This window comes from Neolamprologus multifasciatus, chromosome 7 (assembly GCF_963576455.1).
Source record: "Neolamprologus multifasciatus chromosome 7, fNeoMul1.2, whole genome shotgun sequence".
NCBI lineage: Eukaryota > Metazoa > Chordata > Actinopteri > Cichliformes > Cichlidae > Neolamprologus > Neolamprologus multifasciatus.
The window spans coordinates 36,985,734-37,010,009 of NC_140445.1; the positions used below are offsets into that span (position 1 = coordinate 36,985,734).

General features: G+C 38.1%; 2 protein-coding genes across 3 annotated transcripts in view; both read left to right on the forward strand.

The window, feature by feature from the left end:
* Positions 1-567: 567 nt before the first annotated feature.
* LOC146514739 (uncharacterized) lies at positions 568-14,468 on the forward strand. 2 transcript variants are annotated; one of them, XM_085168997.1, is made up of 6 exons: positions 568-890; positions 5,831-5,972; positions 6,443-6,890; positions 7,190-7,432; positions 7,562-7,809; positions 9,613-14,468. In XM_085168997.1, the coding sequence occupies exons 2-6, from the start codon at positions 5,839-5,841 to the stop codon at positions 12,140-12,142; spliced, it is 3,603 nt and encodes a 1,200-aa protein (XP_085025123.1). In that variant the 5' UTR covers positions 568-890; positions 5,831-5,838; the 3' UTR covers positions 12,143-14,468. The 2 variants fall into 2 exon arrangements, with proteins under 2 accessions (XP_085025123.1, XP_085025124.1); XM_085168998.1 differs by lacking the exon at positions 568-890 and adding an exon at positions 2,473-3,520.
* Positions 14,469-17,896: 3,428 nt separating this feature from the next.
* Positions 17,897-24,276, forward strand: part of tdgf1 (teratocarcinoma-derived growth factor 1) — a 7,555-nt gene continuing 1,175 nt past the window's right edge. The window contains exons 1-6 of the mRNA XM_085168999.1: positions 17,897-19,028; positions 19,185-19,237; positions 21,195-21,479; positions 23,056-23,170; positions 23,438-23,547; positions 24,192-24,276. The exon at positions 24,192-24,276 is cut by the window's right edge and continues 1,175 nt beyond it. Coding sequence (XP_085025125.1) covers positions 19,006-19,028; positions 19,185-19,237; positions 21,195-21,479; positions 23,056-23,170; positions 23,438-23,547; positions 24,192-24,276 — 671 coding nt within the window. The 5' untranslated portion in view covers positions 17,897-19,005. The remainder of the gene's footprint in view (positions 19,029-19,184; positions 19,238-21,194; positions 21,480-23,055; positions 23,171-23,437; positions 23,548-24,191) is intronic.

Genomic DNA, 24,276 nt, shown 5'->3' on the forward strand with positions numbered 1-24,276 from the left:
TATTTCTGTTGTAAAGCTGAACATTTTAATGTGGGACCCTTGGTGAAACTCCTGTATTGCCTTTATTTTTTAGTTGCAGCCAACAAACTACTATTGTGGAGGAAACTGGAATGTTTTCCCCCTTAGCAGCTTTTAAATTAATTGGGTAATGGCACAGTCTCCTTTAGATTTCATTCCCACAAACTTGACACTTTTTTTTTAAAGCTAGAACCAATTTTGTAAACCAGGACAGTTTCACTTCCAAGTACTCCAACTGTCAGAAAGACAGTTAACCCAGCTTTTCCCACGGGAGCCTGGATGCCTGCAATCTGATATGGAGAGGTGTTTCAGACTCTTTGTGCTGATTGGCTGATTGCCAGGCGGCGTGAGAAATCTCTGGAGGAGTAAATGTGCATGTTACAGCTGTTAAAGATTCAAAAACCATTTGGTTTCTGATTGGTTAACACTTGCAAACAGCTGTCCTGTTTGTCTGTGCAGCTGCACCTGTTAATTGAAAATCCATTTCGATTGTGCACAATTCATGTCACTTCTCTGTATTTCCATGCAGCCGGCTGCTCCTGTCCTGTTTCTCGTTGCCTCACCCTGAAACTAAATTTAGAGCTCTGGATCTGTTAGCGTATGATGTAAAAATAGCAAAGAAGGGAAGCCTTCTCACCACAGAGCAGAGACACGGGACACACTGAGTGTACGCTGGTAAAAGTTAAAAGCAGAAACGAACTGAAAACAGAGAGAGAGTAAGACAGGAACCACTGAAGCTGCTGTAAAGTGTAGAGACAGACAGGCGCAGACACTGACAGTCAGTAGTGAACACAAACTGTGGTCCACTTTAATGCAGAGTTACATGTAAGAGGGGATTTAAATAAAACAACTGAGACACAGAAAGACTTCAGGTAAGTTGGGATTGTTATTTTTAATTTGACATTTATTGAACTTCCTGTATATTGTAATGAATTAGTTACCCATATAATTCATTTCAATTAGATTGTTGAAGAAAAAATACTAAAGATACTGAATGAAGAAAGCTACATTACATGTCTGTGTGCATCTGTAGGCTATAGGGCTAGACTATAACACAGAGGCTCAAGGCTCAAATACTGCTAGAAGCATTAAACACTTTTATCTTGGACATGCCAGTGGTCAAGTTGCACTGTGGGTAATGTAGGCTCCCAGGGTTAACTGCTTGGACTGTCAAGTCTTACAATAACAAAAGTATCACATTAATAAAAGCAAAACTTTTTAACCCTCTCAGGTCTACATCACCATTGGTGATGACCCAAACCTGAACTCTAACCCTGGGCAGTCAGATTATGTAATTAAAGCTTGTTTTTTTATGAATTTCTTCTCTCAAGTCTCATCAATTAGGGATCAAGGAGGACAACCATTTTCACAAACATTAAAAACTTTTCCAGAATAGTCTGTTTACCTTTCTCCAAATGTGGGACAGGATTAGCACCTGATGACTTAGACCTCAGAGAAATAATTTCCACCCACTAACAGAAAAACGGTAATGCATTATTTGAAAGACCTAATTTGAGCATATTTGACATATGCTCAAATTAAAAACCCAACATTATCCGTTAATAAGTTAATGTTCCTGAATGCAAAAAGTAACAAAAGGCAACTTTGGTCAGACGTTGATCTAATCTTTAGAATAACGACTAAAAGTAAGATTTGAATCCTCTCAAGCCCAGGAGCTCTGATTGTCAGTCCAAGCTTTATTCTTATTTCTTTTTTTGCTTTTCTAACTTTTCTGATTCCTGTACTTTGCTTCAATAAAGCAACATCTTTCATCAGGTACAGAATATGAGAGAAGTTTGCCTTCAGGGCTTTTGAAGACATTGTGAAAGTGTTTATTAGCACCACTAAAAAGCATGTGTCATGGTGCTATGCTTTTGTGTTTTTGATCTTGGATTCTTTTTTAATGAACTTAAGTTTTGGTTTGTTTGGCTAGTGTTTGGATTTTTGGTTTCTTTTGATCTCTTTTGTGAGTTTTAATTGATGTGATATTAAGTCTTTGTTTCCATTTTTTACTTTATGATTATTATAGTGCTGAGTTTAAGTTATTGTCATATCTTTTCTTCTGATTTATGTACTGAGCAGTTGTAGTACTGTGTTAATACCTTTGTCCCCCGGTGTTCTTTTCTCACTGACATGTCTGTGTTAGTTCTCTGTTGGTTATATCCTGTTTTACTTTGAAAGTCCTTTATGTGCCATGTGTCATTTTTATTTCCTGTCTAGCTTTCCCCGTTTCCCTGATTCTCTTCGCCTGTTGATGGTTGCTTTTTTTATGCTCCCTCCTGTTTCTTGTGGTGTAATTAGTCCACCGTTCATGTTTAGTCCCTTTTCACAATTCTGTGTGATTTTCTGTGTTTCTGAATTTCTGTATTATTATCCTTTAGACTTAGTTTATATGAAATTTCCCCTTGTGGGACTAATAAAGGTATATCATATTATATTTAACTTTTTTATCAGTCATTAAAGCTCCCTTTTTGTTACTTTGTCCTGCATTTGGGTCCTTATATCTGCACTGCACCAGTTGTGGCAGGATTACTTTACTAACCAAGCAATTTTGTTGACAAAACCTAAAAGTTCAACACAAAAGTTTAGTCAGGACAGGAGCACTCAGAAACCTGTGTGTTCTCATACCACCGCATCCTCCAACCTACAAAGAAAAATGAAAACTGTTAACCACTTCCTAAGACTCCGAGGAGAGGATGGATAACAGTTTTAACTTTGTGTGTCAAAAATAAAGAGAGATATGCATCTTTAGCCTAGATAATCATAGCTGATCCTTGCAATCTGTGGTATGTTTGGAAAGGTTTTATTTCATTTATATTTTTAACCCTTCCAGGCCTGTAGTCATTTCTTTTCTTGAGTTTATTGTCATTTGATTCTTGTTAAGTGTCCAATGGGGAAATCCTGAACACTGAGGTGGTGAAGGAGATGTGAGGTCATTTTCTAATTTTAGTTCATCATTAGTCTGTTAAGTATGCTTCGTTTATTTACACAGACACTGCTAAGTCCAGAGTCAGTTTTCCAGGCAGACAAAGATTAAAGTCGGGGACCTTTCTGAGTTCACTGTAACTCTGACTCTGGTTGTCCATATTATTGTAGTTTATCAAAGTATCATATACATATCCTGTGTATAATTTGACTGATTATTTCTAGAAAATGTTGAGAATCTTCATTTTATTTAAATATTGAAAGCCTCTCTCTATTTTTGAATCATAATGAACTGAAGAGTACAAACCATTAACTGACAGCAAAGGCATTAACATATACACATTTTCAGATTAAAATGAACAAACTGACATTATTATTATGTTTAAATGACACAGAATCTCCATCTTTCCTGAATCAGTGCTGTGATGTTTTGTTGTTGTCGCTCCTTGAAGAAGAGCTGAGTTTAATTTTAGAGCATAAGTGGTGGTCTGGTGTCACAGTTACATGAGCCAGTATTCAACAAGCGCTGCACTGAGAACTGGACCAAAGCTGGGCTCATAACTGTGTTGAACTATCGGTATGTATCTAAGAGGAGACAAGGTGGTGATTACTTTTTAAGTACCAATTTAAAGTGTTGGAAAGGTTTCATATCGAATACCGTTTCTGAATTCAATATGGAATGAAAGTATGTTTATCTAGATAAGCTCAGTGGTGTATTAGTAACTTAATTTACTAATTACTCAAAACTGGAAACATATTTTGAAAAGCCATACAGAGAAAACAAGGTAAAGAATGGACATTTGGTGTGTTGTGGCTGCAAATGTTGTGCTACATTTCTGTGTTGTATTGTGTTTGTGTACTGTGGGAATTGTGATGATCTTCTGAATAGGTTCACTACTTCAAAGTTTAGTCTATGTCTTTGAAATGATTGCAGTATAACTTGGGAAAACAGTAAAGTGTAAAATTAATCAGTCAAACTGAAAAACCAAACTAAACTTCAAGGAATATAGTCAAGGTAGACAATATGACATCTGAACTAAGAAAAATAAAACCTGGAAAGGATATTTTAATAATTAGTTTTAATAATAAATGTTGTAATGAATAACCAAATGATGCTCCATGGTGCAGTTGTTAACATATTTACCTTACCCTCCAAAGATCTCCATTTTGAGACCAGATAGAAATCTGTGTCTCAGTATCTCGCAAACCCCACAAGAAAGTTAATAAAAATATTCTATGTAAAACGTTTCATTTTGAGGCGCATTGTTCCAAGAATGTGCAGCATACATCTTATTTTTTTCCTGCAATCTTGAATAACTAATGATACTTAAAGTCAGAAGTAGCCCATGATGTAGTTTAGGAAGAAGTAAAAGAATCAACAGATCTCTGGTGATTCTTTACCAGCACACCAAAAAAAAGCCCCATTTTCAACACGGGTGCCTTTGCAAGAGACAAAACCTTTTAAGGAACTCAATTTCCTGCATCAGTTTCCAGTGGATGAATCAGGGTCTAAATGAGGAATACAGACATCCAATTCCAGTCTGGCATGTACATATTCTTCCTACCACTGTTGCATTATTGTTATTATTAAATCCTTTATTTTAATAGCTAGTCTCATTGAAATTTAGATCTATTTTTAGAGACGTGTACAACAAACGTGTCCAAATATTGAGACAAACAGCTACACTGGTCACAAATCAAGAAAAACATATGCAAGAGTAGTTGCAGATAGACAAATATAACCCTTTAAAATGTTCCAGTTGAATCACAGAATGCAGTTTCATAGTTTTTTGTAGTTACATTTATTGGCTGCAAATTATTTCCAGTTTTTCCAAGTTCAGTGTGAACAGCAAGTACAGCTAATGCTAAATGTCCTGTGACCTGATGCTGTAAGTACTCACTTTAAATTCAAACAAGAAGTAGAGGTCTTCTATTTGCTAGGGAGCATTGTCACACTTTTCCATATAACATACAGAGGAGTAATAAAATACCTGTGATGAGTCATAATGTACTTCTACAAATAATATCTTGATGCATGCTCAGTCATCCAGGTAAGTAAAGCCCAGAAAAACCAGCCCACTGAATGAACAACCTCACAGCCCACTGTTCATTCAGTGGGCTGGTTTTAGTTATTAAGCAAATGTACTGTTTATAAGGTTGGGGAAACCTGCAGTCAGCTGAGACGGAAAAAGTCATTTGGATGAGTGACTAAACGTTTCTCCCACTGAAAACGTTACATTCAGATGAACAGAATAAAAAAAAAAAAAAAACCTTTTGGGTTCTACAGATATAGAAACATGCATGCCTGCAGCATCTCCACAATCAAGCACAGACAAAACTGTTGATTGTACAATCATCGAGTTGTTCATGAGAAACAAAATTTGTTTCTAAACAAAAAATCCAATCTTCATCTTTTTTTTCATAATTTTTCTTGAAATATGTTCCACTTTTTTTCCCCTCATGGCAGGTCTGCCACAAATGTAAATTTTAAATCAACAAATTGAATTTTTTTTTTACTCCACACTCATGGGAGTCATACTTTTGATTGTTATTGTCAATATTAGGGTTTTCTTTGGCTATGAGTTTTGACCAAAGACCAGGCTGCTTCAGCATAGCTGAGGGTTTGCCTGACATGGACCAAATAACAGATACTTTGTAGCATATGGACAACATTTGGCTCACAAAGTTGCTGAAACCACTGTCAAGCCTATAGTTCACACGTTTTGGGTTACGTTTGGTCTATTCAACATTTTTTCCAGTGCTGTAGCTGACCGGGCCTTAAGAATTTGAGATTGGATCCTAATGTTTCCGTCATTTGGGGAAAAAAAACTCTAAAGGCTTCTTATGGTTGTTTTATCATTATTATTATTATTTCTACATCTCTCAGGTAACAAGATGTTGTCTACAAAGGGGGAGCAGAGAACATTCAGCAATGGGCGTCTGAGAGACCAGTGGGAGAAGAGAGCCCAGAGCATTGCCGACGAGAACAAAAAAGAGGAACAATGGAAGCAGAAAAGTTCCACCAATCTGTAAGAATAAACCTTTTTTTTGTACAATGTGAAGAAAATGTTGAAAATTTGAAAATGCAGCTATAAAGATTTTCAGATTTTTATCTTGTAATTTATTTCCCAATTTATCATCACATTATTCTACCGATTCCTGAATCACCTCCAACATTCAAAGACAACAGTAAAATCAAACTTTAATGTCAACAGATAACTGGTCCAAAAGTAATAACTTAAATCAGCTCAAACTTGTTTATGGAGCTTGGGCTGACTTGAAAAGACGCAGAAGTTTGTTTCTGGTTAAACATTTTTAAAAAGTAAGTTTTACATAAAATACATTTTAATTTTCACAAATCATTGAATTAATAATTTGAGACCAGCCTGTAATCACCAGCCAGGAGGTTTGGTGCTTGGTCCACAGCTGAATGTTTCTGTACCTAAGATTCTGTATTCTTATACACTGATCCAGCGTGTTTTTTTGTTTTAATCTGCAGTCACTTCTCAAAATGGAACTATCACTGGCTGGTTGCTAATGGAGACAAGATGAAAGATGGCATAAGTGAGTTTAAGAGGGTCACAAGTGGTGCAGCTGAAGCAGAAGAAAACAAGCCCAGAATTCGATTCAAAGTTGTCCCTCCTCCTCCCAAACCCAAAGCTGACTCTCCTCCTCCACCACCTCCTCCGAGAAGGTCAACGTCACCCAAACTTCGAAGGCAAAAGCGCAAAGTAGAGGTTGATACATTTCGAATTTGCTGGAAGGACTCCTGGATGAGCTTGAAGCCACCAAAGTATCTTTTTCTGAAAGCCCAAGAGTTGCAAACCAGAATTCTAGGGTTCACAACCATAGAGCTAACTAAGAACAGCAAGTACAAAGCAAAGGGGAGCGGACTGAAGGGTGAATGGATGTTTCCTGCTCATAAGTGGAATCAATCCTGGAAACAGGTACAAACACTAAAATGTAATATTGCCTGCAGTTTTTGAGGTCTGTGACATATTTTTGGTACAGTCCTGACTACACGACATAGCTTGATAGAAGGAACTTCCAAGGTGCCATACATGTAAAAGTGCCTAAAACACCCAAACAAGGTCAGAAGAAAAATAAACAAAACAAATCTTTAAATATCCTTCAAGGGACAAGTCAGTCACCTGATCTTAATCAAACAGAGTTTGCTGTTCAGTTAACAACCTGTTCAGATTTTGTAGATAACTTTGCAGTGTTGTCTTGTTCTTCTTGTTTCCAGGTGAAGAGTCCAGGCCAGGTGGAGCTTTCTGAGGCAAAACAGTTTCACTGGGATATTCTATTTCAAAGAGAGAACGTTTGTAAGGTTGCGATAGAAACGTATTCTCTTCCTGTTTGGGCCGGTACCTGGAAGATCATGAACTTTCCCTTCAGGCAGGAGAAAAAGGACTGGGATCATATCTGGACTGACTACCAACAAAACCTAACCAACAACTTTGATCAAATACAACAGCTAGAGGAGGAGGTGGGGATCATTACAATGACTGTTGTATTGTTGATTTCTGCTCTTTATGGTTTGGCCAGATGCTACATGAGCACTGAATCAGATAAAACTTATTAATATTTGTATTACCACTCTTGAATCATCAAACAGGATGAACCCTTTGACTGGGAGGATTCATGGAAAATGTCTGGAGCAGAATTTGAAACAAACGACTTCACAGATGATGAGACGCTAAGTGAGAGTTCCTTCAGTGCGGACGCTGAAGTTATGATGACTATAAGTGATGTGTGCGTACCAGGATGGAGCAAATCCTGGCTACTGTCAGCAGCTCCTCCAGAGGAAGGTGAAGAACGGCAGAAAAGCTGGAGCACTTGCTGGGGATATAAGCAGCAGCTCAGGTGAGTTACCACTGTGTTCTGTACCTGATGCTAAACATAAAAAGGCTATATTTGTAATAAGATTCATGAAGACTTGTTATCTTAAGTCTAAGTTAGGCAACTTGATAGTTTGTAAAACTCCACAAAAAACACAGACCTTCAAACAGGCACATTTTTCTACACCTGATGCTTTCTGGCTAACATTCACACGCTGATGAATGCATCAAAGAGCAACTTGGGGTTCAGTTTCTTGCCCAAGGCAAGCAGACTGGAGTAGCCAGGGATCAAACCACCAATCTTCCAGTTAGTAGAGGGCCTGCTCTACCTCTTGCTCTACCTAGGTTTGAAAGCTTTTGTTCCCTAATAAATGAAATGGTCATCTAAAAACAATTTTGCATTTACTCACAAATAAACAAATAAACAAACAAACAAACAATAAATCAGAAAGGTGGCAAATACCTTTTCACAACAGCATTCGTACAGAAAAGCCAGACACCCAAACTGTCACGGTTCTGGGTCAGTTTGACCCAGTATTTTGAGTTATGTTTTGGTGTGTTTTCGCATTTTGGATTCTTTTCTTATTGTAGTGCTTTTGATGATGATGATTATTATTATAAATCTATGTTTCAGTTATTCTTGTTTAGGGATTAGTTCTTAGGTTTTGTGTTCTCATGTTTATTGCAGGTTTAGTTCAGTGTCTAGTCTGTCTCTCAGTGTCAAGTCTGCGTCTTTGTTTAGTGGTTTCTTGTTTCCTGTTTTATTGTGAAAGTCTATGTCTCATGTGAGTGTGTTCAGTTTACCTCCCTTGTCTCATCTTGTTAATCACTCCCAGCTATGTCCCCCACCTGTGTGTAATCTCCCTGTGTTTCTCTGAGTGTTTTTAAGTCGTGTTTTCTGTCATTGTAGTGGCTGGTCCGTCTGTGTATCCACCATGCTTCATCTGTGTGTTCTCCCTGCTGTCCATTGTCATTTACCTCTGCTCATCCTCCTTCATGTTCAGGTCCTGGTTTGTGTTCAGTAGCTTAGTTGTTCTCAGTTTAAATAGTTTTCAGTCCTGTTTGCTGTTTCTCCATTTGCATTTTGTGTTCAATAAACCACCTCACCTTCACTACTGCCTGCAATTGGATGCTCCTTTATTATTTCCCCACGGCTCACTCCACTCATCGTGACACAAACAGAAACAAAACAGCTACAAAACCCCTCTGACTGTTGTGGAGTTGCATGTCTTTCTTGGTTATTTTTGTGATCTCCCCAAAGATGGACCTGATGAGCAAATCAGCTCAAAGGTCTTCAGGTTCAATTCAATTCAGCTCAGTTTTATTTATATAGCGCCAAATCACAAAATCAGTCCCCTCAAGTAGCTTTGTATTATAAGGTAGACCTTACAATAATACATGCAGAGAAAAACCCAACAATCATCAGCACTTTGGCGACAGTGGGAAGGAAAAACTCCCTTTTAAATGGAAGAAATCTCCGGCAGAACCAGGCTCAGGGAGGGGCGGCCATCTGCCGCGACCAGTTGGGGAAGAAAGACAGGATAAAATACATGCTGTGGACGGGAGCTGGAGATTAATAACAACTATGAATCAGTGCAGACAGGTCTATTAACACATAGTGAGTGAGAAAGGTGACTGCATCATGGGAATCCCCCAGCAGCATCCCCCTTTTGCAGCATAACAAAGGGAGGATTCAGGATCACCTGATCCAGCCCTAACTGATTCAGCCCTAGCATGAATCACACATGGTTTACTATTTTTTACTGTTATATTTCTATGAAAAGTTCTTCTTTATGTCCATTTAACCAAACCGTGATTTCATCCACAGGTGGTGCAAAGCTTCTGTGAACTCCAATCATCAACACAGTGCCATGCTGGAGAGAAAACGCAAAGCTACAAACTTCCTCCTCACATCAGAGTTGGACGAGGAGATGACAGACACCACTGAGTGGATGGAGGCCTGGAAGGCTCCAAGAGGATGGTTTAAGGTAGAGGAGGAGGAAACAGAGGAGGAGGAGGAAGCAGAGGAAATATATGTCAAAGGGGAGGAGGAGGATGAAGGAGTGAATAATGAGGATGGAGATATGGATGAGGAAGAGGAGGATGGAAATCTGGATGGTGTGGAGGAGGATGAAGGAGTTGAAGAGGAGGAAGCTTTCAATAAAAATAATGTGGACAAAAAACTAGAAAAGGAGAGAAAAATAGAAATAGTTATCGAAAAGAAAGAAAAAGCCCTTAACAAGAAGGCTGAAGATGATGAGGATGATGAGGAAGAAGATGAAGGAGTGGATGAAAATGAGGAGGAGGAGGAAGAGGAAGAAGAGTATGAAGATACTGACAACAAGATGGAGGGCGAGGAAGAAGACAATGAAGAGGAACAGGATGAAGATGGTGGAAGGGAGGATGGAAACAAAAAAGGCAATCAAAAAGATGACAATGAAACAGATAACAATGAGGAGGAGAAAGAAGAGGAGGAGGTGGAGGAAGGGGATGAAAAAACTGAGGTAGAGAAGCAGGAAAAAGGCAACACAAATGAAAATGATGAGGGTGAAGTAGAAGAGGAAGAGCAGGACCGTGAATTGAATGAAGATGAAAAGGATGACAAAGTGAAAAAGCTGAATGAGGAAGGCACAGACAAAGAAGAGGAAGTGAATGCAAAAATAAAGGAACAAGAGGAGGAGGAAGACATAGAAGATGAGGAAGAGGAGAACAAGAATGGCATAAATGAGGAGAAAGGAAACCATGATGGTGGCAGGGATGAAGATGCAGAGGTAGATGAGGAAGACGAGGAAGATGAAGATTATAATAACAATGAGGATGAAACAAATGTATGTGAAAAAGAAAAATACAAAGAGATGGACAAGAAAGATAAAGGTGGAGAAGAAGAAGAAGAAGAAAAAGAAGAGGAAGAAGAAGAAGAAGCAAAAGAAGAAGAAGAAGAAGCAAAAGAAGAAGAAGACAAAGAAGAGGAAGAAGAAGAAGAAGCAAAAGAAGAAGAAGAAGACAAAGAAGAAGAAGAAGAAGAAGAATCAAAAGAAGAAGATGAAGAAGAAGAAAAAGAAGAAGAGGAAGAAGAAGGAAAAGAAAAAGAAGAAGAAGAAGCAAAAGAAGAAGAGGAAGAAGAAGAAGAAGAAGCAAAAGAAAAAGAAGAAGATGAAGATGAAGAAGAAGAAGCAAAAGAAGGAGAGGAAGAAGAAGGAAAAGAAAAAGAAGAAGATGATGAAGAAGAAGCAGACGAGGAAGAAGAAGGAAAAGAAAAAGAAGAAGATGAAGAAGAAGAAGAAGCAGACGAAGAAGAAGAAGGAAAAGAAAAAGAAAAAGAAGAAGAAGAAGATGAAGATGAAGAAGAAGAATCAAAAGAAGGAGAGGAAGAAGAAGAAAAAGAAGAAGAAGAAGATGATGAAGAAGAAGAAGATGAAGAAGCAAAAGAAGGAGAGGAGGAGGAAGAAGAAGAAGAAGAAGAAAAAGGAGAAGATGGTGGGGATGAAAAAAATGAAGCAGAAAGAAATAAGAGTAGTAGGGTTAATGTAGATAAGGAGGAAGATGAAAAAGATGAAGATGATGACAAAGCTGATGAAGATGAAGAAGAGGATGATGTGCAAAAGAATGAAGGCAATAAAGTAGATAGTGAGGATGAAGAAGAAGAGAAAGAAGAAGAGGATGAAGCAGACGACGACCAGGAGAGTGATGAGGATGGTAAAGACAGAGAGGAGAATGAAAATGTTGACGAGGGGGAAGGTGGTGTAATATTTGAGAAAGATGAAGAAGAAATTAAAGAGAATGACAAAAAAGCTGACCATCACAAGGATGAGGAAGAGGAGGAGGAGGATGAAGAGAAGGAGGCTGGTGAGAAAGAAAATGAAGCAGAGGTTATAGTAGAGAAAAACACAGAAGAAGAAAAGAAGGTGAAGAAGTCACAGAAAAGAATGAAATATAAGCCCGATGTCCCGCTTCATCTGCAGTTCCACAAACTGAACGCCTGCTTTCCCTCCTGGAAGAAGTCATGGATGGTGGCAGTAGCTCACAGAGGAGGTTATGATGCTGAGGATGAGGCTTACGAAGAGGGTGAGGAATCGGAGTTGAGAGCTTGGAAGGACTCATGGAGGATTTGTCGCTATAGAAAGCCAGATGATGATGACGTGGTGTGTTTCTCTATGGAGCACCGGAGTCAGCGGTATATGGGACTGACGCATGAAGAAGACGGCATGCCAAACAGTGAGTGGACTCTGAGCTGGAAAATGAACAAAGAAAAAGATGAAGATGCTGAAGAAGAAGAAGAGGATGAAGATGCTGAAGAAGAAGAAGAAGAAGAAGAGAATGAAGATGCTGAAGAAGAAGAAGAAGAAGAAGAAAATTAAAAATTTCTGAGAGGGGAAATTAGAAGTGCTGGGTATTATTTATACCTGATATGAACTAAATGTGCCAAAAACTGGGATTGTCATGTCTTATTTCAGATGCTGACCAGAGATACTTTTAATCCAAACTTCTGTTCTGCATGTTTAGGTTTAGGCTAGGCTACTGGAAAACTGCAAAAAGATGTTTATTTCAACTGTTGATGCCGTCAACAACCTCACATGCCCAGAAGGAAGTTATTAATACAGTTAGCAACATGTCTGTGTTTACTTTAGGTCAGATTTGAAAACTACTGATGAGTCGTGATTTTTTTTTCTTTCTTTACGCTTCTTATATAGTTTGGTGCTGTTTTGTGAGCCTTCTTGCTTGAGTGAATGTCAACAATGAAAAGTACAAAGTTAGCATGACAATTAACAGTAGCTATGCAAGCTAGCCAACTCTCAGTCGGTAAAAACAATAGCATTTACATAAGCCCGGAAATCCACAGTTCATTATCAGTGGCTTTCAGCAAGAGTTCTCCAGGTTTTCTTAAGGTCTTTGAGAGTTTTTCTTTTCAGTCATTTTCAGTCCATTCCTTTTCCTTCCCATTTTCAGAGAAATTATTTTTTGTTGTGTATTTGTTAAGCACGAGCCACTTAACACTGGCCACCTAACTCAATGGATAAAGGAGTGTAACCTATACATGACAACCGAGCAAAGAACCAGTTTTAAAGCATTATATTACTAGCAGTCTGTTACAAAGACACATAATTTAATAAAACTCATGAAACAGTATTTCTGCCGAACAAAGAACTATTAATGGAAAACTTGGCTTATATTGACATGGTGTGCAGTGTCCTTAACAACTTTGAGGAAACTGAACAAATGGAGGACAAAGAAGGTGCAGAAGATGAAAACAATATGTAACAGTATCTTTATCCAGCGTCCTGCATCTGGTTTGATTCATCTCCTGTTTCCCAAAGTCCCATCAGAAATGGTCTCAGTGGAAAGGTGGCTGTCAAGAAGCCATTCATACAGAGGGGAGACAGGGAGAAAGGCTGAGAAGTGCCAAATTACACAAGTACTGGACTAAAAATGCACTTTTTAGTTAATAGTTGCATCATTTTCCTATTTAAGGAAATGAGTGTTGGCTCAAGACTTCAGCACAATACTGCATATTCTTGCCATGTAATGTTTGACTTGAGTGCCTTGGAGTGGTTGAAACAAAGATAAAGTGGTTGACAACTTAAGAAGAATGTAGGAAAGGAGCCAAATGCCAGTTGGCCTCTTTACACCCAGCATTCGATGCTAACACTAATTTGATAAGTACACTCAGGGAAGATATCCTCCAGAAAGGCCAGCGTAAATTTCACAATTTAACTTTTAAAACAGTTATCCAGATAAAAAGCATAAAATGTTATGGGTTCTTCACTTGCTGATGCTCCAGAGCATCATTTGATTAAACTTTATAAAATCTTCATCTTTGACACTAGAAATTTGATATTAAAAATGATAACATACAAGGAAGTGTCCTGCTATAAGATTACATATTATTATTTTCACGTTTACAGTTATAGCTGCTTTTTCATCCTGTGTTACTAAATGTCTGCTAACTGCCTTCCACTGCTAGACTGTTTGTGCCATTCAACACCAAAGCTCTGAGGGTGATAAAGATGTACAATTTACCCCACATCAAAACATAAAACTCAATAGCCAAGCAGTGAGCAGCTGATGGCTGTAATTGGTTAAAACAATGTACTGACGGGGTAAAATATGAAGCACTTTAAGAGAGGTGACTGAGGTTTGTCTGATTTTTAAAGTAAGAAAATGTCATATTGGTGTTGTGTAGATGGAAGAGGCTGTGCAGAGATCAGTCTTAAACATTTATATGGTGATGTGCGTCTTTACTGCACTCTTTTATGATACAGTAAAGATCAAACTGCAACTTTTATTAAAGTTATAAACTGTGAATTTACAGAAAAAAACTGCGTGTTTGTTTTCGCACAACTTATTCACACTTAATAGCACTACATAAGCACATTTTCAGTATTTTAGTTTCTTCCTGAGAGTGATCGGTCAAGACTGATGTCAGTCTGGTTCATGTGTACAGATCAAAATCTCTGTCTTTAAAAATTGAAATATGTTTATCCAAAGTATTTTGAGAAATCATTAAAAGTAAAAAAAAAAAAAAAAGAAGAAAGAAAGAAAGAAAGAAAGAAAAGAGAGACCCAAACTGAGTTCTAGTGTGTTAAAGGTCATCTTGAATTTAAATTCAAATTCAAATTTTATTTGTCACATACACAGTCATACACAGTACGATATGCAGTGAAATGCTTAGACAACTGCTCGTGACTTAAAGGAAAAAAAAGACTATGAATAGGATAGGAAATAAATATGAAAATTAAAATGAAGGGTAGATTTAACTAGGAAAGAATAAATAAAATATAAAAATTAAAGTTAAAAATAAAATAATAAATACACAATACACAAATACACAATATAGAAATGTATAAGAATATATGAAGAAATATAGAACAATAACAGCAGCTGTACAAGTACTAAATTACTAAATGGTAATTAAGAAATATAATGTCCAGGGTTGTGCAATCCACATGTGTAAGTGTCTTGTGCAGTGCAAATATGATTAAAGTGATTTATTTAAGTGACTTAGTGATAAAGTGATTCGATTAGATGACCACGCAGTGTAGTTGTGCAGTGGCCACTAGTGTAAACAAATATCCAGAATGTCTAGTGTGTGTGTGTAAAAACCATATGTGTGGGTCAGTACTATGTAGTGGTGTGATTGAGAGACCGTATCGCCTGCGGGAAGAAGCTCCTCCTCAGTCTCTCTGTTTTGGTCTTCAGGGAGCAGAATCGCTTTCCTGACCTCAACAGAGAGAACAGTCTGTTGTTGGGATGGCTGAGGTCCTTCACGATCTTCCTGGCCTTGGTCCAGCACCGCCTGCTGTAGATTGAGTGGAGCCTTTCTCATTATACCTTTAGACTGCATAACAAATCCAGTGCATTACACTGCAAATGTGTTTTCGTGCTGAGGAGTAACATAGTTAGTGTCCTTTGGGATTAGTAGTGTTAAAGTTTTTGTTAGGTTTGTGCATCAGTGCATTCTCAAACAGAGAGCAAAATCAATTGATTGAATGTCTTTGGAAACTTTTGCTGTGATGGTACAAGAAATAACAAAAGCACAAACCCAGGTTGAAAAAAACACTCGTCTACTTTCAGTTCTGTGCTGACTGTTCTTTATAAAGCAGGCACTAGAGGGAGATGTTGCTCTGTCTCCATGAGGTTCATCTGTATGTAGGACAGAGTGTCTGGCTCGCCTCTGAAGTCTGTACAGGCCCAGCAGGTGCACAGAACACACCAGTGAGAGTGGAAAAGATAAATAAGCATAAATAATGTAGCGCTTAACATAATATAAGAAGGAAGTTATAAAAAATGAACTCAATTTGGAGTAATAAGTAAAATCTGTATCTCTTATTAGACTGCTGGTCAGTCTGGAATGGGTAAGATGGATAAAAGACTCTCTGAGACTCATATTAAACCTATAAATCACTTTCCGTGAATGGCCATTATTATCTCAAATAGAGACCAAATACTGTGAAACCACCACAAGTGCAGTTTACAAAAAGGGTGTCCAATAATTCAGTGCTCTATTTTCTCTCCGGCTCCACAGCAGAAGATGGCTTCCACAGCTTCTCTTCATCATTATATAATGATAAACTTGTAGCCTGCAAAGTTTCCCTCTACCCCTCCGAGTCTCCCTGCATTTTGTGAGCTTTCACATGCAGATTTCCTGTAGTGTTCAGATCAGGGCTTCCCCTCCTGCTGCTGACTCTCCTGCTGTGTATTAGCATGAGATCAGTCTGCATTGTGATGCTGCGCAGATTACAAAATACCCATTTCCACCTCTGATTGCCCCTCTGTCCTCAAAGTAGAGACAGATTAACAGAGGTGAGTGGAGTGGGGGTGGGGCAGAGCTGTAATACTGGTTTGGATAGTTTGGTTACTTCATCTGTGACCACTAGAACCAAAAAAAGATGCTTTATGTAATTGATGCGATATTTATTATTGGTAAATATTAGGAGTTTAGCTTTCATTATAATGACATTTGACTTGCAAGTGGAAAAAATGGCATTTTGTATTTATTAGAAGAACATAGAAGAAACTGTTACCTTTCAAATAAATAAATAAACTATATGAACTTCCTGGAAGTTAACCAAAAACTCAAATTCTGCTGCTCACCCTAGATTTGATGCCAGCTGTCATTGCACATTTCAACTGATTTGTAGCTTTGTTGTCTGTGAGGTGACTGCTACAAGGAGGTCATTCAAATGACCTCATTCTGCAGTGTTTACAGTCTGTCTGTTAGCTTCTAATGCTAATACAGGCAACAAACTGAGCTTTTCTACTGCTGCTTTGCAAGTTAGATGAAACATGATGTCTGATCTGATCAGATTCATGTTGCTCTGTACAACTCAGACCCACAGAACAACTTGCATATTTGTGTATTGATTCATATAAACTGTGTTTTCCTGACTATCTTGGGTCCACATACACATTGTAGCTCTTATTGTTGCTACTGGATTAGAGCAAAATTTAGATCAGAGAACAATTTGTGATACAGATGAATTTCTAGAAGGTGTGTGATCTTAGGAGGTGGGAAAGAAAAGCGAAAGGACTTCTTTAAGTTTCTTGAAGATGTTTCACCTCTCATCAGAGAAGCTCCTTAGATTACCATGACCTGGTTGACAGAGAACCTTCACATTTTCTGTGCGTCATTCGCCCTCCCACTCTCTCCCGACACTACTGTCTGCACTGTCCCATCCAGTGAAGGCAAAAAGCCTCATGTTCTGAAAACTCAACATCTTCCACATCTCCTTCTTTTCTAAAATCACTGAGGTTCTTTAAATGGAGATTTTTTTTTCACCTTTTTGATTTATAAGGAGCAACACATGCAAAGCTATGCGTTTATTGTGCCTCAGCCCAAATGTGCAGCTGGAGAGAGCAGACGCATTTGGGATATTTTTGGCATTTGTTGCTCCATTAAGTTGGCGGCAAACATTTTGTGATCTAAGTGTGGACAAATATTATTGCACAGAAATGACATAAAAAGCTATTTAAAAAAATATTAAATTGAGATTAAATGCACCAAAAAGCCAAATTACATTTAGGAGAACCTGGAATTATTTACCAAATTATTTAAAAGTACTAGAAAACCCATAAAATAAAACTTATTAAAAAGGTATTTTACTCCCCAAAATCAGCGGCTGAAAGTTAAGTATCTTACTATACCAAGAACAGATTTCTATGTTATGTTTGTTTCTGCTTAAGAAAGTGTGATGCAGAAGTGTGTGTGTGTGTGTGTGTGTGTGTGTGTGTGTGTGTGTGTGTGTGTGTGTGTGTGTGTGTGTGTGTGTGTTCTTGTTGTGCACTAAGGAAAGTTTCAGTTTAAGTGGATTTCCTTTCAGGAGCAGGGTCATTAACATGTGAAGGTGAGGTTAATATGCATATTTACAGGGTGAGAGAGTGGGGGATGTCAGCGAGAGAGGTGGAGGAAACAAAGAAAGAAAGGCCTGTGAGGTTTTATATGATCAAAGAATTGAATCTACTAAACCACAGATGGTTAAAAGTACTTTGATCTTTAATTCTTTAATGCCTCAATGTCAGCTTCCCAAAAACTGCTGAAAAATCATTATATACTAATATTTTTTCCACTTTAAATAAATTTTAAACCTTTAAAATCAATTATTAAGTCACCTTAGTAATATTCTCTTAGACATTAACCCCTAAACTAAAAGGCTTTTATCTATATGTTATGTTTTTATCAAGTTAAACTGGTGAATCTTTATGTGTACCTGTCTTTATGTCCTGGGGACCATCCAAATAAAGTCAATTAAAAAAAAACATTTTCAGCGACACCTGAAAACCTTTTTCAGTTTTCATTTAGTTACTTTAGCCATGAACGTTACTTTTGTTCAAATATAAGGTGAGGTTTTATTTGAACAATTACAGCCGCTTGCTACTCTGCAGATTTCAGAGATAAATTTTATGTTTGGGGTAATTTAATCTTTCTTTTTCCAGTATTCTTTTCATTTTTTTTTTTTTTTAAATCACCACCAGTATAAAAATCCCTGGGCTCATTTTATACCCAGTGTAGAACAGATGAGAGATTCTGGCTCTCCAAAATTTCCTTTCTTTGTGCAGCATGTGAAGTATTTTACAAAACCCATTTCCACATGAAGTAGCTTTGAGTGAATTGTTGTACTTTTCTTGACATACGTGGATAAGAACCATCTAATTCTTCTTCTTCCATCCAAAGCTCAGCAAACAAAACCAATTACCTGATAACTAAATTAGGAAGCACGTTATTTTTCTGGGCCACCAGAACAGCTTTCAGCCAGTTCCCAGTATTGTTGATTCCACCTTCACCTCCACTCAGACGTCAAACAGAGAGCGGCCGTGAGGGGGCGTGGCTTCCGGAGCCCCTCCCCCCTTCCAGGAGAATCACCTGGACAGAAGATAAGTTTTAGAGACACAAAACTGCGAGGGGGAGACTCGGGCCGGAGGAGGATTTACTAGATTCTTATACGGCCTTTTCGCTTTTATGAAGTCTTTAAAGGGAAGTTTTTAAAATATCTTTTGGAGTAGCACCTGCTCAGGTTCTCAGCGTCTGAGTTATTTTTATGTCTATGGATACTTTTTTCTGACTTCTGGAGCTACAAACGTAAACTTCAGGGAATGTTTTTTCGACCTTCGATTATTCGCGGTTTTATTGTATTTTTCCTCCACTGTGAGTTGAAGAACGGCCAAGAAATCAAGAAGGTGGTTTGGAGTGTTTACTATTTTAAGTTTTTTTCACAACTACGCTAAAATGAATTGGAAGGAGATGCTCAAGTAAGTCCAAATGACTCTGTGAAAATAGCTGTTTTTTTATTTTTTATTTTATTTTATTTTATTTTTTTTGGGGGGGGGGTGTTTTTATTGTTGTTGTTGTTGTTGTTGTTGTTTTTAAAGAAATACGTGTTTTAAACCAAATATATCCGTTTCCAGGTTTGTGCTCTGCGCCTTCATGTGTGTCCAGTCTGCTGCTGCGTCTGCTTCAGGTCTGATCATCACATTCAACATATCAACATACAGTCATCTGTGCTTGTTTGTCTGTTTTTCTGTTTTTTCTTTCTAATAAGAACAAAATGTGACAATTAATTGGAAAATTCCCCAATTACAAACTGTTGGTAGATTCTGACCCCTGCAGTGCGGGAATCTGGTGGCTCTATGATGCTGTGGGGGTCATGTTGTTGCCGTGCTTTGGAGTCACTTGTCTAGTTCCGGTCTCTGGGACTCTGGGCCGAGTTAGGGCCAACAAAAAACTTTAGTTTTTTTTTCTTTTAAATTGGTGTAAGATATAATTGGTCACCACCACAGGTCCCTTTTCCCTTAAACTGCCTAAACTGATTGCTGAGTCTAGAATAGAATAGAGTGGAATAGCCCTTTATCGTCTTTGGTAACAAGTAGCTTAACAATAATGTGTTCATAATCATTCTCCAGAGAAGATTCACCCCCCCCCCCCCTGCATGTTTTTATTCGTCAAATGTAAAACGACTTATTTACTTTTTTTTGTCTGTTTTCTAATAAATGTAATGAATGAAGACAGGGGTTTTTCAGGTAGTTAATTTTGCTCTCTTTAGTGGGACAGCTTATCTGCATTGCAAATCAATATAAAGTGATCGCCTTTTATCCTTTGGTCAAATCTTTATACTCGATGGGATCCAGAAAGCATGACTGCTGCATAAGTATAGAATTGATGTAACTTGTGTTCTTTGGCCTTTGAACTCACCAGTTGTCAACCTGGTTGAGTGGCTACAGAAGATTTTTGGACTGATTGTGTAAACCAACACCACCACCATCAGATCACCAAATTAGAAAATTGAGAAGAATGGTGTTTCCTAATGTCAGTAGACTGCAGAGACGTGGAGTGCAGAGCTGTAGCGCTTTACTGAGACATTTATTTAACTTTTTTCTTCCATTAATTTGTCATCAGTTCCTATATGGCCGCATGATTCAGAATATTAATTCATGTGATACAAATATAAGCTCCTGGTGATCACAAATGTTTGGGGGGAGGGTTTTATTTGTGCAGCTTGTTAAGCCATGTCTTACTAACATCACAAGTTGTACCGCTTCATAAAGCTCCAAAAGTTGATTCTGTTCATCTGGACGTAGCGTTTTCTGGGAGAAACGTTTCGTCACTCATTCAAGTGACTTCTTCAGTCTCGATGTTTCCTGGATGATTGAGAATGCATCAAGACTTCATAAAGCAGCTCAAACTGTGTATTGTGTTGTCAGTGAACTGTGGCAGTATTTGAACAGCATGTTTGAATGTTGTTATAATTGATTTTAATCGGCTGGGGTTGTAGCTGCTAGAGCACAGAACACCCACAGTGACTTTTAATGTTTCATGTAAACAGTAGTTCTTAGAGCACAATCAGCATTAAAGTATCAAACTCAAATGAAAGTGTGTATTTTACTGCCCTGTGCATGAAATCATCACTTTAACAGTTTTCTGCAGCGTGAATCTGTTTTATTGGCAACAGTGTTGAGCTCTACTGTTGTGTTTTCTATAATAGCATTTTTTAAATTGGAGTAGATGGCACTCATGGGGATCATTTTATACAGAAGAACTGCATGATGTGTAAAATTCCCCTTTTTATTTGAATGTGCCCAGTGCCCAAAGCGGAGAGCCCAGTTTAAAAGAGAAAGTTCATAATCACTGTCGTAGTAATCTTTATCTCTGACTGGGGTTTTAGGTTTTGTTGAGTCAGCTAACACAAAGAAGCCTGGTTGTAGTGAACTTCTTTGCTGCAGAACCTTCTGGTCTGCTTGTCAGGAGGGTTGATGCTTGTTTTCACTTCAGTTTGTAACTTTATGTTGATGCTAGTGGGACTTCAGTCAGACCAATACCCCACAATCTCCTTTGATTTGATTTTATGGGTCAGTTTCTTTGGCTCACATGTGCCTTTGCTCTGTGTGACATGTAAAATTTGTTGCGTTTCTCTTTTGCAGGTTGCAAAGGAGACAAATGCATTACTCAAGGCACCTTCCCTACAATGCCCGCTCTTTCTTCCTCCTCTGTTACCTCTTCTCCTTCACTTCCAGTAACTTCATCTCTTTCCTCCTCCATTTCCTCTCCTCCTTCAAGCTCTGCTTCCTCCTCTTCTTCTTTGGCAAAATCCTCACAGACCTCCCAGGACTTCCTGGGTCAGTTTACCCAGGTGAGGTCACCAAACAACGGGGACCGTAAACACCGTGACGCTAGCGCCGTCCTGCCCTTCATCGGCCTAACCAGCAGTAAGTTCACACTTCAGTAATGCACACACAGATGGAGACAGAAGGGGGAGACGAACCCCAAAAACCAATGAAAGAAAGAATTCAGCAGTTTACCTAAAACAGTTTACCTGATGCTGTTCCGTAATTTTCCCTAGAATTTCTTTTTTGTAATGCATTTAAGATATATTTCCAGTTGCTCAGAAGGTTTTGTTGTCTTATGCTGTCATATACCTTCAAATGAAACATCATATGAAAAACTGAAAACAAAACTGGTAATCGGCAACATCATCTATTCAGATTAAATAAAGTCTTTGATTAAAGAGCCAATTGTTTAAAATAAAAACAGTATATTCTCTCTTCTGATTTAAGTGAGAGCTTTTAAAATAAAATGAATTCAAATGAATTTTCATTGTTAGTCATCCAAATAGATACTAAAACAAACCCCTTAATTAAAAGGTGTGGTTGTGTGGGCCGTTGTTGGTTCACTTCTAGTGTTTTTCTGCCATTTTCGGAGGTTTGTTCAGACTCTCTGTGTTTGCTGATGTGAAGCAGAGGATCACAGGAATGTGCTGCCAGCTGGAGACTCTGGTTTATCTCACAGATACCGATACAGTAAAAAAAAGAAATGCTTGACCTGAGGTCTGAGGGCACAGCAGTGGCCCCCTGAACAACAAATTAAAACACAAAATAAATCTTACAATACTAAAAATAAATCTTACAAAATTTAAAATCAGAAAGTCTAAGTTCATCTGTTAAAAGAAAACTTCATGAAAGACAATCAGAAAAACGAAGACACAAGAAAATTTTATATATTGAGTATAATTAATGATACTGGACTGAATACCTGTAATGGAGTTTACAGGTCTAGCATATAGACAGATTTACCTGGAAATAGCTGCAATATTTGGCACGGGAGAAAGGTTTGGTGTTCATATGAAAAAGGCATATCCCTAATGGCTCTGCAGACACAAGCTCCATATTCTGTATCTAATTCTTACAAAATATTGATAAGAAAATAGTATAGATCCCCAATGTGCCCTGCTCTTGTACAGTTATGTAGAGTTGCTTACTTCAACATATTTGCTGGCAGAAACGTTAAAATAATCATTTTATAAGATACTTTAGATTAAGACCATATTCACACTTATAATTGCAAGCACTCATTTAATCACACTTTTGTTGCTTTTGTTGTTCTTTTCTCACTTAAAATGATCAATATTTCTGAAAAGCTCATGTAAGAGATGATCAGCTCTGTAAAGACCTCCATTACTAATTACAGGACTGTTAATTCTTCTGTATAGTTGCTACAGAAGTAGCAGAGAAACACAGTTTTGTTCTGAGATGGGACACATTCCTGCCTTCATACATGGAAAGCATAAAGGTGGTAAGAGCAGTAGCAGGGTTCCCTTAGATGTTAGAGATAACAGCAGACCGCCAGGATATTGGTAAGATCAGAAACAGAGGAGCTGGCGTGGAGGTGGTCTGCAAAGTGAGTTACAGATACAGGAGGAATTGGATGCAGGTTAGATTTTAAATGACCTGGATGGAGTTGTTGTTGGTTCCCATTTAAATATCTGTTTTTGTTGGGTTTCTTGAGGTGCTGAACAGAGTCGAAGCTGCTGTAAGAATGGAGGAACCTGCATCTTGGGCAGCTTCTGTGCCTGTCCTCCATATTTCACCGGGAGAACCTGCGAGTACGACCAACGAATCAGGTAAACCCGAATACAAAAATATTAGATGTGTGCTCCTGTATAATGCTCTACTTACTCTAAAATGCAAATTAATATTTACTATACTGGTTGAGCCAACTTGGTCTAATCTAACTTAGACTTTGAGAATGTGTCTTCAATGTCTCTGACTGTTTTATGACCAGAAATTATCACCAATATGGTTCTTATGTCACTGGTTTAAAAAAATCTTAAATATCTTAAAGAATCAAGTGCTTGGGAGTGGTTGTAATTTCAGTCATATGTGTGCAGGACCTGTGGTTTGATTCCTCACGGTGAGTGGGTTCAAAAGGGCTGCTCCTACTGCCGCTGTGGTTATGGCACGCTGCACTGCTTCGCCAACGTCTTCCATAAAGACTGCGGTAAGATCCAATGAGGACTAAATAGAGACTTGCTGCAGTTCAGACCAGGTTTAGCTTTTTTTTCAGAATCCAGAGGGCCCGCGTGTCTTGACTGTATTTGTATATTTCCATGTGGTTCATTCAGTCCTTTAGATGTATGGTCAGGTAAGCGAGAGCTATTTTTGTTTCTGTGTGGATGAGCTGTTGATGGCCATCAGACAGTTTGAAAACTGTCGTTCACACTTTTTCAGACTTACAACAAAAACAATTCCCTTCAAGTGTAAGTGTCGTATTCAAACTCGCACCCCACCCACTCAGGCAATGCATTCTTTCTCCTTAACTCCAGCACAAACAATGACAACGTGTAAGCACTTTTAAGATAAAGCTTATCCAACATTTTTTTTTTTTGAAGTATGAGTAGCTGCAGCTTTTTGAGTGATTATTTTATTTATCATGAGCTCCATTATTTCAAAATTTCTTAGCCAACTTTCTAAATAGCCTAAAGCCAACACTTTGGATGATCCCTCTTGAGAGAAAGTGTGTTTTTTTTCTGTACTAAACAGGGCCTTAAAAAAATAAAAGGCCATAAAACAGTTAGTGAAAAGGCTTTTGAGACACAGAATGATAACAAATCATAACTCAAAATGAAAATTTCTGTTTTTCAGATGATTCTGATGAGGTGCGCTGGTATCGTTCATCGGCTGTCAGGATGATTCCCACTGGCTTCTTCTTCTTCTATCTGATCCTGCT